Source organism: Anas platyrhynchos, chromosome 3, assembly GCF_047663525.1.
Source record: "Anas platyrhynchos isolate ZD024472 breed Pekin duck chromosome 3, IASCAAS_PekinDuck_T2T, whole genome shotgun sequence".
NCBI lineage: Eukaryota > Metazoa > Chordata > Aves > Anseriformes > Anatidae > Anas > Anas platyrhynchos.
The window spans coordinates 64,709,716-64,725,004 of record NC_092589.1 but is presented as its reverse complement, the minus strand read 5'-3'; the positions used below and the strand labels follow the sequence as shown (position 1 = coordinate 64,725,004).

General features: G+C 39.8%; 1 protein-coding gene across 5 annotated transcripts in view; it reads right to left on the bottom strand.

The window, feature by feature from the left end:
• Positions 1–15,289, bottom strand: part of PTPRK (protein tyrosine phosphatase receptor type K) — a 414,301-nt gene that overhangs the window by 76,068 nt on the left and 322,944 nt on the right. For all 5 annotated transcript variants that reach the window (XM_072036027.1, XM_027454570.3, XM_072036028.1 and 2 more), the window contains exons 9-12: positions 14,903–15,012; positions 11,708–11,909; positions 8,634–8,739; positions 1,046–1,319 (exon numbers count right to left, since the gene is read on the bottom strand). In XM_072036027.1, coding sequence (XP_071892128.1) covers positions 1,046–1,319; positions 8,634–8,739; positions 11,708–11,909; positions 14,903–15,012 — 692 coding nt within the window. The remainder of the gene's footprint in view (positions 1–1,045; positions 1,320–8,633; positions 8,740–11,707; positions 11,910–14,902; positions 15,013–15,289) is intronic.

Genomic DNA, 15,289 nt, shown 5'->3' with positions numbered 1-15,289 from the left:
TGCAGTTTTCATAACCATAAGTGGGTGAGATTTTCTTCAAAAGACTCCAAGGCAAAGCCCTTTGTTAGCTGTGGTTTGCTTAGCCACAGCGGAGACCCCAAGGGAGACATGGCTTCTGCTCTTTTCCAATGATCCTGGTGAGCATCAGCTGCTATCAATCTCGCTGTCTATCAGGCAGCTCTTTTCTGGCTTCCCTGACATTTCACATGGAGAGCCTTATAGTCACATTACAGTAATTTCCTTCTGTTTCCTAAACTATATATTGAAAAAATATATTTTTTTAATTATCTGAAGCTTCTGTACCTAGCACCTTTTTCACCTTCACCGACTTTCATTTGCTAGAGAGAAACCATTCGAGAACAACAGCATGGGGCTCGCAGAGCCATGGCGTTATTCCCACCTGGAGTCCACTGCGGTGTTTAACTTCCTGCAGCTTTTTTCCCTTTCTTATGCATGCAGAGCCAGCCACAATACTCAGCAACAGAGTTAAAAACAGAACACCAGGGAGGTAATGAAGGCGAGCGACAGCCAAACTTTGAATACTGCACAGCTGTAGAGCAATCCTGAAGCAGACCTTTCCATAAAGGCTCTTGGAAACACACTGTGGGCCTGGAGTTAGTCTTGCTCTAGCAAATTTTTTATTTTTTATTTGATGTTCAGCATGAGACTCTCCAAAAGTTTATAACATTTCATTTGCCCACTGAGCTGCCTACTTTCTGTTTATCCTGCAGTAACAAGTGTGCAATTCCTGAGATCTGGGGAAAGAGCGCTGGATGCTATTTACCAAGGAGGCAGAGTCGCAGCAGTGAGATTACTACATTCAGACGATTACTAAGAGAGGTATTAAACACTCATCTAGTAACAGTTACTATGATACAAGGGTGGTGTGAAATGCAAATGGCAGGCTGCCATGCTGTCACGGTACAGAAGCCAATGCAAGGATTACAATGGTGCTACTGCCAACACCCCCAACTTTGGCAGCCCTCCTTGTCACCACAGGCATGCCTTTGGCTCCTTCCAGCAGAAAGGTCTGGCTGGCACTCACCTTCTCAACGCTGCTCATGGCCTGGAAATAGATGTTGTAGCCTTTCCGAGGAGCCAGAGGGGGGTTCCAGAAGCCCTGGTAGGTTCTGTTGTCACCCACGGTGAAAGGGGCTGGCTCCGGCAGGTTCCCAGGGGGCAGCTCGGCAGCAAAGTAGTATGGGGATCCTCCACTGAGAGCTGTCTGGTAGGTGACGGGGATTTGGTAGCACTCCATAGCACCCGTTTCTCGCTTCGTGCGGTGTGGGTGCAGCTCCTCAACAACGATCTGGTAGGCACTGGCAAAACAGAGGAAAAAACACTTATCTTTAAAGGGACCTGCTATGGCCAAATCTCTAGTCTCATAAAAGTATTAATCTGACTGCTTTGTGTGAAGTCTGAAAAAAAACCGAAACAAACAACAGACAGTGAAGGCATGGATGCAGAGAAAGCACAAATGTTTCATATATATGTATATATATATTCACAAATGTAGCAAAGCTATGTAATTTAGTCATTGAAAAGAAGCAGCATTTTTTTTTTTTCAGGAATAGCAACAATCCAAGTATATACATATTATCTCCTAACAATGATTTTGCTTTTAGAACAGCAACAGCAACAAAATAACCGGGAATGAATCTGACTTTAAACTACAATAGATTAAACTCTTTGTCTGATAATCGGAAACATCTGAAGTTAGCGTTTTCCTTTGAAATAATACTACAGAAAGCTCAGCTTCAAGGCCCAACATAATGACTGCCTCCAGGCTGTGCTTGAAGCACCAATTTGCAGTTGTCATATCATTAGAGACAGAATGTGCTGACAGGCTTCTCCACCTCTTGACCTTGCTGTGGCTTCTATCTTGGCTCAGAGCTATGCAGATCTAAAGTACAAGTGACATGCTGTAATACAAGCACAGATGGACAGAAATCTGTCCATTCCACCAAAATAGACTGCCTCATTCCTCTACAGTTGTCAATGATAAAATGTTACAAATTGCTGAAACAGATGGCATTCGGCCTATTAAATTGCCATCCCAACCCCCCAACACCTATCTTGAAATGGTCTGTGGCTTGGTCACTTCTCAGAATCACCTTCTCTAAATAGAACAGGTAATTATCATTCTTCTTTCTCCTTCAGGGGAACTACATAACTGCAGTATGCTACAAACTCATTACCAGTTCTCCCTGTAGAAGTACAGAACTTAGCTACTGAGTACAGGAGACAATTCTTGCATTTATAAGATAAGAATGAAAAAAAAATAAAAATAAATAAAATAAAAAACAAACAGCTTTTTGGTTTCTAAAAACTGTATGTGCTTTTATATATGTATGTATACACACATGCATTAGATATATATATTCACATACACAGATTTCCTCATCTACTTGCAGATACATGAAAGGATAGATGCAGGGCCTTATAAAAACCATCACCTTGTTATCAAGATTAGTAGGAAAATATGCCTACGCATGTAGACAAGACCTGAAGCAATTCAATTAAGTGGGCAGAATTTTCTGCTTTGGTTTTGTTTTAAAGCTTTCCAAACATAAAAAGTAAAATCAAGCAGAGTTCTGGAAACATCACTGCATTGCTGCAGGGACTCCAAAAGGAAAGACAAAGACAATCCTCCTTTTTTTTTTAGAACTTATGGGGCAACATTAAATTATTTTGTCAATTTTCTCTGCTACTACTGCCCAGAAAACCTAATAACTGTAGTGGCAGAGATGAAGTGTGATACTGGGGAATGGAAGAAATGAGAGAAGAAAAAATAAGAAACTAGTTTCACTTCTTTCTCAAGCTGAAACAAGTTACCATTCCCTTTTTCTAGCACCTAAAAAATTAAGGAGGAAAGTTTCTACTCTTTCAGAGTGTCCAAGAGGAATATACAAAGTCACCTCATTCTGAAACTCCAGGAGAAATGAAGAATGTAAATGAAAAAATAATGAGTTATATTTCCAGGGATCTCTTGTTTCTCATAAACTGTCTGTGAACTGAGTTTGGCTATAAATCTTCTGTGGTAACCTCTGTGTATTAACCATGCCCAGTTAATACAGCCTGCAACAACAAATCACTTCCACATGACCCCTGCATAACCAAAATCTTTCTTTGTGCTTCCAAATTAATGTAATAGCAAAAAACAAAAAACAAAAAACAAACAAACAAAAAAAACTTGACAGCATGTAAATTAGTAAAAACCATTTTTGATTATCTTGTCCCAAGGGAAGAAATTTCTGCTGGTGTTTATTTCCTCTTGAGCCTGGCCCTGAAGCCAGGCTGGGTTAAAATCACAGCTCCTCAACTGGGCACCCAACCGAGTGTACTGGGAACACATACACTGCCTCTCTGCTCTGTGCATTCGGCAGTCCTGCTCTTGGGAGCTGCCAAAGGACTGGGACCGACACAAATTCTGCTGTCTGAAGTGCCAGGAGAGCAGGAAACTTGTCATCACAGTATCCTGCCAACTCAGGAGCACAAAGCCAGCAGAGAAAGCAGAAGGACGGGGCAACGTTTGCATGTGACATCAGCAACCGTCCCCTGGAATATCCTGGTTGCCATTCAGCTCAGAAGTTGACATCTACCACAGTTTCTAAATTAAACCCACTTCCCTTCCATTGTATAGAATAAGGGAATAAGTGATCTCTCTCTCTCTCTCTCTCTCTTTTTTTTTTTTCCTCCTAAGTTATGTATCTTTTTTTCAAGACAAGTCTCTTTGGAGACTGAAACAAACCAAAAATAAAAGATGAAGAGTATGAGAAGAATTAAATATTAGGTAAGTCCCTTTTAATAGCTTTCTTTAAAAATACTGCAGTGATGTTTGAATCTGATATAAAGTGCATGGTGAAATTTTAAACATAAGATCACAATAAAATATGAATGTTCTAAAACTTTTTCTATTTTATATAAAATATGTTCTAATTTAAACAAAATATGCATCAAAAACACTCCTTTTATGATCCATATACCAGAAAAACATGGAGAATAAGAAATTAATATACATGGTGTAGCCATCTGCAGCTATACAATTGGTTTTAGTTATTATTTTTTTATTTTTAGGTAAAGAATAGTAAATGACAGAAAGTCTTCAAAATCTTCAGTAAGGATCTTTTTTTCTTTTTTTTTTTTTTTGGAAAGGGGATCTGGCAGTATTTTTCATGCAACATAGTAGGCTAACAAGACATGCAGGAATACAATCGTTTTCCTCTGGGCCCTTTGTGCTGCCATCTGTTTAAATCCATTTACTAGCACTTTCGGTGGTTCCAAAGCAACACTCTGTGTAGGGTATGTTACTCTACATACTCATAACAGTGTTAGGAAAGGTCACTCCACTGGAAGATGTGAAGAAGAAGCCCAAGCTAAATATGCAGCATTCAATTGGGGTATGCACTGGCTGCAAAGGTGGTCAGGTATCACAGTTAAGTGAAAGTTTATGCACTATGCTTATCCTTGGATTCTTTGACATGTATTACTATATCTTTACTGAAGACAACCTGCACAACACTTCCCTATTGATCAAGCTGACACAGAACAGTCTAAGCAGCCCCTGCCAACAGATCTTCCTTTTCATTACTCCCTAAAAACTCAGGCTCAAATAGATACTGCCATGGTGAACATGCTCATACTTCAGCCTTATTCTGACTAGGTGTTAGTATCAACTGGAGATTTCCTTCTACTCACCTCATGGAGGCAGTGTCCTCTCTTTAGATGGGCACCACCAGACTGCCTGACAGCCCAAGTTACAGCCTGAGCCCTGGGAAGTCCGACCAACAGCTATGTTTTAGCTGCCCCCTGTTGCAGTCCCATTAATTAGCCTTGCTGCAAAATGTAAACAACTTGATTCTGCATATAGAGGTATAAGAAACCCTATCAAATAAAATAAATCTCATCATTAAAAAGTTGTTCATGCTGATTTTGATCTTTGTAATCCTTATTTGAAGTAGGATTTGAAAGCAGGACGTACAAAAGATTGTTTTGATGGTGCTCGGTCAGGATTCTTTAGAAAAACTGCAGTAGCAAATGTCTTCAAATGAATCGCCAAAGCACCATTGATGCTACTGACTGGGATCTAATCCACTAGACCGATGGCAAAACAGTACACGCTTCACAGAGTGCATGAGCCCCCAGCCCTGTCTCCCTTTGCACTTCTAGTTTGTAATTTGGTTTAAAACTTCAGGAGGCCATAAAGCAACCTAGAGATTACACGATAACACTTGACAGGGAAGATATGATTAGAGTCATGTTTACAACTATGATGACTATGCCATGTAGTGTCTTAAAGAAATGATTGACAGCTACCCATAGATTTCACTTGGGTTAAGGAACATCTCTTTCCTGGGGGCTGTGCTGATAGAGAGGCAGAGGTACAACAAAACCTGATCATAGCATAATTTTGTTTGTAAAAATAAGAAAACAATATCAAACCCTAAGTGTGTTCTTTCTTTTTTTTTTTTTCCTTCTTTCTTTCTTTTTATTCATTCATGTATTTATTATTTTTTAACTAGGACCTACTGCTATTAAACAAACTGATTACTTGACAGTCTACAGCTCCAGGGATTAGAAGGCTGAGTGCAAACAAACCCTTTAAAAAAAAAAAAAAAATCGGCTGTATTTTTCAGTCTGTGTATAAAGAGCAGCATTAGAGTGGAGTCCCTGCTCTACTCAATCACAGCTGCAGGCACGGCAATGCATTTTTTTTTCCCACCTACCTAGTAATGCTCATTATGACAGCAAGACAGGCTTGTAGTAGAAAAGCAACTGCAGTGTGGATGGAATGAAGCTTCACTAAAACTGGTCATAAAGTTTAGTGAAATGCATTGAATCAGCCCTGAATTTGTATGCTACATTTATCTCCCCTATTACAAAGCTGCCGAAAAATAACTGATTGCAACATTCAGGAAAGGAACAATGTCTTGTGCATTCCCCTCGAGAACGCTCCTTATTCAGAGTAAAAACAAAACAAGTGTTTTATTCCTAAGAATAAAGCCCAGCTTTCTGGTTATGGTGAAGGAATTATTTCCCGTGTATCCTGATATTATAAATTTAATGCAATCTCTTAGGTACTAGAAATCAATTCAAGTGGAGAGAGAAGACAAGAGACAGGAGATTCACAGAATGGTTTGGGTTGGAAGGGACCTTAAAGACCATCCAGTTCCAACCCCTCTGCCATGGTCAGGGAAACCTCCCACCAGACCAGGTTGCCCAAGGCATCATCCAGCCTGGCCTTGAACACCTCCAGGGATCAGGCATCCACAGCTTCTCTGGGCAGCCTGTGCCAGGGCTTCACCACCCTCTGAGTGAAGAACTTCATCTTTACCTTTGATCAAAATCTACCCTTCTTCAGTTCAAAACTATTCTGTCTTGTCCTTCCATTGTCTGCCTGAACAAAAAGGTGCTCTCTATCTTTTTTATAAGCACTCTTTAAGCACTGAAAAGCTGCAATGAGGTCTCCCCTGAGCCTTCTCTTCTCCAGGCTGAACAGCCCCAGCTCTCTCAGCCTTTCTTCGTAGAAACGCTCTAGCCCTCTGATCATCTTTGTGGCCTTCTGGACCCACTCTAACAGGTCCATATCTTTCTTGTGCTGGGGGTCCTAGAGGTGAACACAGTGCTCCAAGTGGGGCAGAGCAGAGGGGGTCAATCCCCCCTCTTGACCTGCTGGCCATTTCATCAGAAAGATGCACACTTTTCTGATAACATACTCAAACAATAGTTATTTATACTCTATCAAATAATCCTTCACAAACTATTGATTAACTTTAATATATTAATCCTTTCTGTCGCCCTAGCTGGCCAGAATGAGAAGTTCATGCCGTAGGACTGAGGATGCTGTAAGGAAAATTGAGAAAATAAATGTGAGGTGTTGTGGTGCAGGTTTCCTCAGAAGAGACTTACTCGCTTGCAAGTATGGTACAGAGAAACTAGAGCACCCAGAGTACATGTAATCCTCTAGTCACGTCCCATCCAGTTCATGAAAGAAACATGGGATTCAAGATTAACCTCCCTGAGGGTAAGTAATGGTACTGAACCTGGGAGCCCACTGCAGAGTGCACAAACATGCTGCACAGCAGTTGGTGTAGAGAAGATGGCATCACCACCATCAGCAGATCCCAGCTTTTCTGGCAGGCGTGCTCTGAGTGAGATTACATGGTGGCCCCTCTGGGAACCAGGTGCAAGACTGAAAGGATATGCTTCTGATTAGAGAGAGATAGCATGTTTTACAAAGATGGACAGCTTTACATACAGCCAGCAGCAGGACACCTGGAAGGTTTTAAAAGCATGTACAGAGGCGCATAGCAAGTTTAAGCACTTGAGTAACTTGGAAGCATTTTCAGATCACAGGTCTGGATTCCACTGTATTAATTCAACATAAACCCTGACTTAGGAATCTCAGTTCTGTACTAAATATAGTCCTGCACATGTTATCATTCTTCTCCCAGCAAAAAAAAATAATAAAATCCTAGGTTTGTAACAGGGCAATTTTCAAAACTCATGATGTATGGGGGTTACAATTCTATTTACAAATATAACACTGATATTTCCTATAGAGGGGATGATCTTCTACCACACAACATAAATAAATAACCAGATCTTATCAATCATAAGGCTGACTGTATGATAAGCTTATAGTTATGTGACTCATCCCACAACATCCAAGTAAAACAAACATTCCTTGTAATAGGAACAGTCCTAAGATTAATTTTCCTCTACTTTTAGTGCCCAGGCACTGGACATCAGCTGAGCCACGGTAATTGACACTGTAACACAGAATGAAATGTATTGGCCCATATTTCTCCAAAATGTCATATGGGTCACAGAGCATGAAAAGGTTCTGTTGCTCAGTAGCTAATTAACCCCCAATTAGTCAGTTCTGTCCCTGAATCTTCCTGATGCAACCATATCAGTAAAACACAAACAGAATCAAATATCACAAAGATTTTGCACTAACAAGTAGAAGTAAAGAGCAGGATGTGGACTAATCTTTGCAAATAGAATTAAATTATCTCTCAAGAGAGAGCGGAAAGGGAAAGACCCCTCAAAGTTAACATAAATGAAAGATTTTAATATGATTATGGGACACGCCAAATGAAATTTGATAGCTTGCTACATGATTTCTAGAGAGAGAAGCAGTCTGAGAGAAAAAAAAAGGTCAAATAGTTTGTATTCACCACTATTATTCTCCCATTTCCTCTGAGCTTCCAATTTTCCAGTCATACATATCTGCTATAGAACAGATGATTTGAAGCACTGGAGAGGAAGTGTTATTTTCAAATCCACTTTCTGACAAACACCTTTCAACCTCATATTTCACAGACATTGAAAGAAAGTAAAATGAAATGATAATGGATAGGAGGTGGTCCTAAGGACCCTAAATCAAACAGGAAAGACAGCTGGATGATTCAGTTCATGAATATCTTTTTGGGAAAAAAACACAACAATCACTTATTAATTATAGGTCTATTGGCAAGATCAGTCTAGCTAAAAAACAAAACAAAACAAAACAAAAAAACATCAAATGAATATCATTGTAATGAAATGTACAGCTTTTTTAACTACAAGACAGGATATAATCAACTAGAGAATCTCTTTCTTTTTTTTTTTTTCTTTTTTCTTTTTACCTGATAGGAGCACCTTTGGCCTGTGCTGGTCTCAAGAGTACAGTTATTGTAGTAGCAGTTTCATTGAGAGATGCATCGACTCCTTCATAGTCTGGTAAAGTGGGAGCTGATTAATGTTGAGTGGAAGGAAAAAAAAAAAAAAGAGAAACAAGTCAGTAAAAACATTTTGAATTTTCATGAGATTGTGGCTGTTCACAATATAGTACAAAGCCATGATCTTCATCAACTACATGAGTCTTTTTTAATGATTTGGGTTAAGTATAATCTTTTATTACAGAATAAATGGGACTTCACCAACAATTGATAACTCTATCCTTACCTGCTCCCCTTCAAGTCATCATACCTATTTTATATTAAATATATTATATAAATATAAATATATATTAAATTCTATATTAAACATGTTTATTCAAGGAGGACAGAAAGAGAGGGAGGACCTGACTGCCAAGAGACCCTAAGACTACAAAATCCCATTTTGTTCTCTGTCTTTCTAACTTTCAAAGAAGTATATTCACCACTTCTACCACCTCTCTTTTTCCTCCTCCCACAGTTTAGGAATGTTTCACATTTCCTCTTAAATGACATGGAAGACCAAGCTGATACCAACTATACTACAAGACAATCAGTCTTAGGCAGATATGCATCTGTGGACACTGGATGGGTGAGTCTATTCCCATGTCCATTTCTTCTTCCATTTCTAACAATCAATAGCCAGTCTGTTCATGAATCAGTTTCTGAGCCACTGTGAATTTCACTCTAGTGTATACAGAAAAAAAAACATGAACAAAATCAAAGTAGAAACTAGAAACAGTTCAGCATCTGATTCATTAATGGGCTGGCTGTTCAACTTTCATGGAAGCAATATTTGTTGCGCCTTGGGTGGCTGTTGTAGCTGTTCACTTCAGCTGTGAAACTTTTGTCTGCTACCACAAGCCTGTCACAACCCTAACTGTAACAGTGTTGTTCACATCTGCTCTAGTGCAAGGAAAGAAACAGGATTTTTGGTGATTCAGAAAATAATAGATTTACATTAAATACTATTCTTTAATGATCTTGAAAACTATCTGCATGTTTGTTTTTGTCTTTTTTTTTTTTTTATAAAAAGTGGATGCATCTTTATAACATTGTTAATGATACGTGTTTCAAAATGATTTGTCACAAAAAAGATGTTCTCTAGCAGAATGCCAATCATTTAAGTCATAATAATTTTAAGATAATATATTAATAGATAGAAGAGCAATTAAAGATTAAAAGCCATGCTTCATTAGTCTCAGATCCCAGATGTACAACAAAATTGCTCTTATTCAGAAAATATTATTGTTTTATAGAAATAATGTTCACTGAATGCTCATTTATAAATTACTATTTACAGCATGCTCACTACGATCATGAAATCACTTGTAAGTGTGGTTGAAAGGAATCATTTTTCCCCTCATTAAAGCCAGCATTTCCTGAAACATATGCATTACTTCACAAAAATTTTCAGTTATTCTGAGTGAAACCAGACAACAGTTCAAAATAAAGCAAGACCAAAAAACCTAGAACAACAACAAAAACAGGCTGAGATTCAGATACAAATGGTATCGTATTCATCCTTTTAGCTTTCTTAGTATTAACCAATGTTTTACTAGCTAACTCAGACCCATATTGTGTTCTGGACAGAGTTCCTAAAATTTCTCAATGGAAAGAGAGGATAAATCTAAAGAATCCTGAATACATTATAATCCTAAATAATCCAGACATTTTGAGATGCTTATTTCTCAAAATAGTAAAATGGCTGGGACACAGGCATGCTAGCAAGATATTACATTGTTACCCCCCACCCTCCCACACACCCCCTTCAGACAAGTATGTAGTCACTACATGCCCATTATCCCTGAAAGTTTAGGATCTGCAATCTGTTATAAAGAAACACAAAGAATCTGAGTAAAATATCAGACTGCAAAACAACCTACTAGCTAGATGAACAAAACATGTCATTTGTTTTTGTTTGTTTGTTTGCTTTTTTGTTTTTGGAAGGGGCTGGGGAAAGAGGAAAGCTAGTATTTATGTTCTGGGATGGAATTCAACAAATTGTTTCAGTTAACTAAAAATACAGCATTTTAAGTTGCTACAGATTTCAAGGAGGTCTGCCTTGAATTTTTTCACATTTTGATTCATGTGCATGCTTTTGGAAACTGGGTGAGGAAACTAGGTGAGTAGTTTCCCGTAGAAATGGTAGATGCACTTCAATACATTATTAATCTCCCTTACAGGAGGATTTAAGTTTCATTATGGCAGATAATAAGGGAAATAGTCTGCTTTGTACTGTTTACATTCCTAAATGACTAGCTTCTTTGCTATCTGCCAAGCTCTGAAGTCATCATACCATAAAATCAACAGTCTCTCTAGATATAGCATTGACTCATTTTCTGCTGTCAACTGCATAAGCTAACTTATGTTTTGAGAATTATATTAAAATTTAAGGGTATAAAAATATTAAAGCATTCCACTTGACATTACTTTTTTTTCTAAAGTTTTCAGTCTGTTATTAAGATGAATAGTGTCAATCAGCACACTGCAGTAAGTGAATAATAAAGATATGAGGAAGTAGAACTATACAAAGCTGGCAGAAGAAATTCACACTTTCTGCTATCTCCCCAGTTCTGTTACAGCCATGTGTTGCTAAGTGGTGTCACCTTGAGTAAGTCAATTTTCTGCATCTGACTTTACTAATCTGCAAAACAAACATAGTACTTAGTAACTAATGGAGTGCTGTAAGGCTTCATTAACTAAAGTTTGTAAAGCAGTTCAGATTCTTTACATAAAAGTAAAATATTACACAAAATCAAATATTTGATAACTACAGGTGTGCAATTTCCCTGAACTTGTGCTACTGTTTGGAAAATACACTCAAAAGCATTTTCAGTAACGTTAAGGTTAATTTCAGAATATGATAGGAATGTTTTGTTGGTTTTTGTTTTCTTTTACATTTCCTGAATTATCCAAGTCTCAAAAAACCACAACCAACAACTTGGAAAACCAGTAAACATTTCCCTCTTACTCCCCTCTTCCCCATTTTTTTTTTTTTTTACCTGAAATGTTTGTTGTTACATTGATTGTAGTTGCTGGTCCAAAGCCCTTAACAGTACTAGCACGTATAAAGAACTGATAAGTAGTCCCAGGATGCAAGTGTGAAAAGATGTGGTGCGTACTGTTCCACAGCTTTGACACAGTTTGTGGAGGTCCTGCAACTGGAACTGCAGGATCAAATGACCGTATACTACTGTAGCTGACCTGTGGAAAAGATTATTTATAAAATTTTGTTACAGTTTTCAGCATAAAGGGATTAAGTCAACTAGACAGAGAGGAAACAAAAGTCATACGTTCATCTAGTTATTTTGGGGATATCATGAGTACTTGATATTTTAAAGTCTGCTTCAGCTGAAAAGGTATAAATACATCCTTCATCTCTCTTTCTTTATGATTATAGCTCATGTATGGAAAATTTCAGTGTTACATTTATATGTAAGTTAGGACATTCCCACCACCTTTGCTATCTACACCAGAACCCCTTATTTTTCACTTTCCATAATACATTACCTGTCCTCTTCTAATAATAATATTTAAACACTTTCCAAACCGGGCTATAATAGCTTAAACCAGCAAGGGTCAGAAAGAAGACCCTAGCAATTACAGGCCTGTCAGTCTCATGTCAGTGCCTGGTAAAATCATGGAGAAGATGGTTCTCGAACGTATTGAGGCGCACCTGGGGGACAAAGCAGTCATTGGTCCCAGCCAGCATGGGTTTGTGAAGGGTAGGTCCTGCCTAACTAACCTGATTTCCTTTTATGATAAGATCACCCGTATGCTAGACCAAGGGAAACCAGCTGATGTGATTTTTTTGGACTTCAGCAAGGCTTTTGACACGGTTTCCCATAGGATCCTACTGGACAAAATGTCCAGCATACAGCTAAATAAAAACATCATACGATGGGTGAGCAATTGGCTAACGGGCAGGGCCCAAAGGGTTATGGTGAATGGGGCTGCGTCAGGCTGGCGGGCGGTCACCAGTGGGGTCCCTCAAGGCTCCATTTTAGGGCCGGTACTTTTCAATATTTTTATAAACGATCTGGATGTAGGAATAGAAGGCATTTTGAGCAAGTTTGCTGATGACACCAAACTTGGAGGAGTTGTGGACTCGAATGAGGGTGGAAAGGCCTTGCAGAGGGATCTGGATAGGTTGGAGAGCTGGGCGATCGCCAACCGCATGAAGTTCAATAAGAGCAAGTGCCGGGTCCTGCACCTGGGACGGGGAAACCCTGGCTGCACGTACAGACTGGGCGATGAGACGCTGGAGAGCAGCCTAGAAGAGAGGGATCTGGAGGTCGTGGTAGACAACAAGTTGAATATGAGCCGGCAGTGTGCCCTGGCAGCCAGGAGGGCCAACCGTGTCCTGGGGTGCATCAAGCACGGCATCGCTAGTAGGTCAAGGGAGGTGATTGTCCCGCTCTACTCTGCGCTGGTGCGGCCTCACCTCGAGTACTGTGTGCAGTTCTGGGCACCACAGTATAAAAAGGACATGAAACTGTTGGAGAGTGTCCAGAGGAGGGCTACGAAGATGGTGAAAGGCCTGGAGGGGAAGACGTACGAGGAACGGCTGAGGGCACTGGGCCTGTTCAGCCTGGAGAAGAGGAGGCTAAGGGGAGACCTCATCGCAGTCTACAACTTCCTCGTAAGGGGGTGTCGAGAGGCAGGAGACCTTTTCTCCATTAACACCAGCGACAGGACCCGCGGGAATGGAGTTAAGCTGAGGCAGGGGAAGTTTAGGCTGGACATCAGGAAGGGGTTCTTCACAGAGAGAGTGGTTGCACACTGGAACAGGCTCCCCAGGGAAGTGGTCACTGCACCGAGCCTGACTGAATTTAAGAAGAGATTGGACTGTGCACTTAGTCACATGGTCTGAACTTGGGTAGACCTGTGCGGTGTCAAGAGTTGGACTTGATGATCCTTAAGGGTCCCTTCCAACTCAGGATATTCTATGATTCTATGATTCTATAATGTATTAGTTTTGGCTGGGATGGAGTAAATTTTCTTCATAGCAACTCATATAGTGCTATGGTTTGGATTTGTGACCAAAACAGCGTTGATAACACACCCATGTTTTAGTTGCTACTGAGCAGTGCTCACACAGCATTGAGGCCCTCTCTGCTTCTCCCACAGCCCCCCAAGTGCAGGGCTGGGAGTAGACAAGAGGTGAGGAGGGGACACAGACAGGACATCTAACCCCAACTGACCAAAGGGATATTTTCTACCAGACAACATCATGCTCAGTGATAAAAGGTGGGGAAAAGAAGGGGGGGGGGAGGGCATTCAGAGTGATGGTATTTGTCTTCCCAAGAAACTGTCCCATGTGATTAGCCTTGCTACCCTAGGAATGTCTGAACAATTTCCTGCTGATGGAAAATAGTGAATGAATTCATTGTTTTTCTTTGCTTGTGTGTGCAGTTTTACTTCACCTACTAAATTGCCTTTATCTCAACCCATGAGTTTTCTCACTTTTACCTTTCTTATTCTCTCTTCCATCCCACTTGGGTAGAGTGAGCAAGTAGCTGGGTGGAGATTGGCTGCCCATAGGGGTTAATCCACAACAATTACTCAAGGGGTTTTGTTTGGCTAGTAGATTTACCTTGCTCCTGTAAATCATTACTATACAAAATTATAACCTCTGTTCCTTTAAGAAAGGATTGATGGAGAGGATGGTGATCATTTCTCAGATCAGTTCATTTTTAGAAATCTTCCTGCCAATTTTCTGTGGAGGCCACCAGAAGGCTTACGCATTAAATACACTCAAAATATACATGCAGGTTTCTCTGAAGGGAGGTACCTAAAGATCTCACCAAAAAAAAAAAAAAAAAAGGTGGCTCCAAATATAAAAGCCTTCTTACCGTTCATGTAACCTTCTCTTCCAACAAATAAGATTTCACAGGCCATGGTTGCCCTGGCTTTGGAAGGATGTAATAATGATACAAGATTTTTCAAATTTGCACCTCCCATGTGGACTGTAGTATTGTTACACTCACTTGCCAAAGTCATTTGACAGGGCCAGCCAGCTAACAATGTATATATACATCATGACATGAATTCTGAACATCTACTCCCTTATTCTCTAAATAAGGTGATATATGAATGAATAGCCTGCCTATAGAGCATAAACATCCACCATCAGCCACCACTTCTGACGCACTTTCCTAGCCCTCTCCTATGCCTGTAAGTTGTTTAATGATTACCTCATACTGAGTAATGATGCCATTTGGATCCACAGGTTCCTTCCAGTTGAGGAAGATCTTATCTTCAAAAGGAGTTCCTTTCACTGACTTGGCAGGTATAGGGCCTGGCACTACAAACAAAATAAAACGTTTAAAAATAGGGAGTTCAAGAGACAGGCAAATTAAAGAGATGGTGAACATCCTATTAAAAACAAAAGGGAGCACAGGTCTATTTTTATTAGCATTCATTCACATGCAAAAGACAGTGGTAGAGAGTACAAAAAAAGCACTTCAAAGTCTATTTTGTCACAGTGCAAAGAGAGCATGAAGTTGAAATGTTATCCCCACGTACGGTTTTCAGAACTTAATGCAAAGTCAAATTCTCTTGTAGTATAGCCAGGGGAGGCA